This window comes from Triticum urartu, unplaced genomic scaffold (assembly GCF_003073215.2).
Source record: "Triticum urartu cultivar G1812 unplaced genomic scaffold, Tu2.1 TuUngrouped_contig_6617, whole genome shotgun sequence".
NCBI classification, from domain to species: Eukaryota; Viridiplantae; Streptophyta; class Magnoliopsida; order Poales; family Poaceae; genus Triticum; species Triticum urartu.
In genome coordinates this window covers 3,225-7,657 of record NW_024117392.1, presented here as the reverse complement: position 1 = coordinate 7,657, position 4,433 = coordinate 3,225, and the positions used below count along the sequence as shown (strand labels likewise).

The 4,433-nt window shown below is 45.1% G+C and overlaps 1 protein-coding gene across 1 annotated transcript; it reads left to right on the top strand.

Moving 5' to 3' along the window:
- Positions 1-1,225: 1,225 nt before the first annotated feature.
- On the top strand, positions 1,226-3,863 carry LOC125530869 (probable protein S-acyltransferase 23; the record flags this gene model as incomplete). Its single annotated transcript, XM_048695283.1, is given in 5 exon segments — positions 1,226-1,510; positions 2,620-2,880; positions 3,211-3,340; positions 3,436-3,535; positions 3,815-3,863. Coding segments are annotated over 5 exon segments (825 nt in total), but the record flags the coding sequence as incomplete, so codon positions are not given.
- Between the last annotated feature and the right edge of the window lie 570 nt (positions 3,864-4,433).

Sequence of the window (4,433 nt, the reverse complement as noted above, 5' to 3'; positions counted from 1 at the left end):
GCGTTGACTGCTCCGCTCGCGTGATCCACGCAAGTTGCATGGGCGCTTGCCGTGTGGGCACCTGCCGCTCAGCTGCTCTGTCTGTGAAGCTGGTGACGCCCGTAACATGCGCCCGTGACATGTGCCTGCCTAGCCGTTCTTTGCTGCCGTGCCGGTCTGTCTGTTTGATTGCTGCTGTCCGATGATGTTCGCCGGGTGTCCCTGCTAGTAGCATGGGTGTACCTGCTGCTACGTGGTGCTCCTGTCACCCGCTGTTCCATGGTCTACTGTACCGTTCTGCTGCTGTCTTGATCTCATCTAAAAAATATAGATATGATGTTCTCGTCGGGTATGCATCTCCCTCGCTGCCCGCTGACTCTTGACGACGTTGGATCCCTTCTCGCACATCCACCGTTCATGGGTGTTGTGTGCTTTTCTTTGCTGTTCCTCGTCGGCATCTTTCCTAATTGGTTTTGGTCCTTGCCGTCATAGTCTAGTATGTGCCTTTTAGTTTTCTACATTTTCCGCTGCGTCCACCAAGTTCGTTGCTCTTTCGTGTTTCTGATGTCATGCCAGTCCACCATGCCTTTGTCCGTCAGACTTTTTCTGGTCATTGTCCTTTGATTTTCGTGGCCTCTCTTTGCATTGTTGATCTACGCCCATTCGCTTGCCGCCAAGCTTCTTTCGCCGCCGGTTTTCTTGGGCTACGATTTTCTGCGCAATGCTTCATTCTCTTGATGTGCCATCTTCTTTTGACAACCCGTCTTCTCTTGTATCTTCTATTGACGCTCCATCGTCTTCGTTATCCCCTTCGGCTTGACTCGACAGGTTTTGAAGACTCTTCATGCTATGACGATACTCTCAAAACGCGAATTTGGATTACCATTTTTTTTAGTATTACACTTCTTCAAATGCAACGCTATTGCATACGCTTTGCATTTGAAGGGGGGGGGGGGGGTAGGGGTTGCATTTGAAGGGGGGGGGGGGGTTAAGGGGTATTAGTATAGGTCTTGGAGTCCTATTAGGCTATGTTTCCTTTCCTTGTGCCCCAAGTCTTATATGTATGTATGTACCGCAGTGATTGCGAGTCGAGACTAGACTAGTCTATGAGTCGCATTCTGGGTGTCGACTAGAAATCTCGTGTAGACTAGTTCGCCGAGTCGAGGAGTCGAAGTAGTCCTAGACTAGTCTGGACTAGTCGTGCACCTTGAGTCGTTCGACTCAATTTTTTTTTAAATTTTTTTAGGGATTGGGAGCCAGCCACCCTGCCCCTTTCCCACCATTGCTTCTGCTCTCCATGGATCTGCGCTCCTATGCTCTGGCCCTTTCCCCTGTGCTCCTCTGCTCTGGTCCTCTCCCCTGTGCTCCTCTGCTCTGGTCCTCTCCCCTGTGCTCCTCTGCTCTGGCCCTTTCTCCTGCGCTCCTCTGCTCTGTCCCTTTCCCTCCATTGCTTCTGCTCTCCCTGGATCTGCCCCCCTACGGTCTCCCTCCCTGTGCTGTCTTCTGGCTACTGGATCCGCTCGTCCCTCAGGTTGCAGCAAGCAAGCAAGCATTCTAGCAAAGTAATTTCTCCCTTCTCTTCTTGCCTTCTTTGATTCGATTTTTACCCCCTGCCCTCTTCCTTATTTCGTTTTGTTTGCTTCAGTTTCAAGATCTTTAGGTCTGAACTGCAATGTCTACGCTGGAAATATCTCAAGTAGTGTATTCAGAAGCTGCAGATCAGGCCAATGAGCAATATGATCCATCGAAGGATCCTGCAAGAAGCCAACGAGGGCAAGGATCCAACATAGAAATATGCTTATTGGCCTAATCTGCAGGACAAATTGACGCTCAAATGCACTTTTATAGTATATATTACATATTAATACTAGATTACTGCAAGTTGTGAACTACAGTACCATGTCGACTAGTCCAGTTGTAGTCTAGACTAGTCATGATTAGTCTATGAGTCTCAACCTTCGAACGACTCCTCGACTCGTAAACGTTGATGTACCCACAGACACAGACACACATAAATTGCATCCATAACATGGTATCATGGCCGAAGGTCTTCAGTTCAAGTTCTGGCATTTGCAATTTATCTAAAAATTGCTGTTGCCCCATCTGTGTCCACGTATAGGCCTCTTGAGCCATACCTCTGAGTCTGTTCACGTGTTGACTTCCCGGGTCACACATGAGAGGGGGTGTTGAAGTGTATATGTGGATTGCCTAGCCCAACTCTGGTGCGAGACCACATATCCACTGTCCTATCATTTCTGACCAGTCCAGGAGCCAGCAGGTGAGCTTTGACAATGAGCAGTAGTAGCTGAATAGAGGAAGGGAAGAGGCACACTGGCGGGTGCTCATGGGTGAGAGGGCTCTGTTTGGGACAAACTCACAGTATTATTAGGGTTTGCTAGGGTTGTTGTTTGTGGATTTCATCTGGGGTTGTTGTCAACAAAATGGCAGGACAATTTTTAATGCCAAAATTAGGAGGTACTCCCTCCGTCCCAAAATAAGTGTCGCTGATTTAGTACAACCTGAGCACAAAGTTGTACTAAATCAGCGATACTTATTTTGGGATGGTGGGAGTACATAGTAAGGGGATGAATCATTGGTTAGATTTTAAACCATGTGAAGTTGCATGTGTTATGGTAATAGACGAACTATATATCAGGAGTTGCTGGTAATTTTATTGAGGTAGAGATCCTACCTACAATCCACATTTTTACTAAGCTCCTTTTATGGTGTCATGCAGGTTGCACTCCCTTACACTGGGCTGTTATAAGAGGAAGTTTAGAAGTTTGCACCCTTCTTGTACATGCAGGCACCAAGCAGGAACTAACATTGAGGGATAGAGGTGGGTTTACTCCTTTGCAACTTGCAGCAGACAAAGGTCAACGGCATCTTTCCAATATACTTGTAAGTTTTCTCCTGGAATTGTTACTTGACTTATAAGAGATAACATTGTTTGACCCAAAAAATTAACTAAATGCTAATGTTCACTCTGCTGATAGACTACTGCAGCTAGATAGGCATGGGCTGTGGTAAATATTTGCAGTCAAACATCGATATAAACTTGTATTTGGATTGGTGCACTCACATTTGTTCATATTTCCTGTTTTCCCTACTTCTTTCTCCCCTTCCTCTTGGAGATGTTTTCCGACAAAATGACTTAAGACTAATTACTGTGTGCACTATGTACTAATCTTCTGAGCTCCACTAATGGAAGTTTCATTTCTCCGCTTTTAGTCTAATGCTACAAAAGTAAGCTTTGGAGACAAGTACTGCTCAGGGAGGCTGGGCAAGGTTGGATACACACCTATCCTGTTTTCTTATCTTGTTATCCTCATGATCCTTTTCCTGAAATCAATTGTTTTTGGTGAGTATTGTTTGTGAGGTTTTTGTTATTGATGTTCAAGCTTAAGACTTGTAAAGCGTCGTTCATGATCTGACCTGATTATGAAACCTTTCCAGCATCTGATTTTTCTAGAATCACTGCTGCTGTTGGTCTTTGGTCATGGGCTGCTATTTCTCTTGCCTTGGCGTCACAAGTGGTGTTCTACAGAGTTAGCAGGTAGCCTACGTCATATGAAGTTTACTTAACTGGATCATTTGGATGCACTGTTTGGAATCTTTTTACCACTAATGATGCTTGGCGATTGCTGTACTTATGTAAAATATTTAGAAAGATGATGAGGAAAACATTGAACACTTCTTTCAAACGTTAATAGTCCAGAATTACCCCTTTTTTAATTTTCAGTAGCTGATTTGTAGATGTTAAGTTTGTTTTCTTCTAAAGTACTCTGTCTGCTTACTGCTTAATGTCAGTTTTGCTGTTTTGGTCTTTGGACAGAAACACTCCAGGCTACATCAAAACCAATACCGAGGGGGTTGATCCGAAGGTAGAATGTTCTACTAGAGTACTAGTGGTGTTCAAACTTTAATTTTTGTACGCAAGCACTTTAAGAAAATGGCCCACCTCAATATTTAAAGAATCTTGTCATAGTGATTCTGTGTAAAGTAAGAGTTCAGACTTTAGAGTTCAAACTTATTATTGCAGTTGGTACATAGTTTTTTTTTTGAACCGGGCATTACCCCTTTCCATTACTGCGACATAACGGAAATACATCAAATGTCCAGAGAAGAGGCGGGAAAGGGGAAAGCGAGTTCAGGCATCGCCGGGAAACCCACTGTAAGCACTCGCCATCGAGATTACCTACTGTGGGGCGAAAACCCGACGACACCATTACATCACCACATCAAACGAAACCAACGGACAGTTTAGTTTAAACTAGCCAGGCACAAAAGGCCTAAGCACCCAACCAACACATAACCAGCAAGAACAGCATCTCTTCCTGCATTCTTCTTCTTTTGCTCTGGCCTGGTTGACCTTCAGTAAGCCCTATCTTCCTGGTGCGCCACGGCACAGATCTGCATCAGTCTTGAGGCGTTGCTCTTCAGCATGTTCGCTC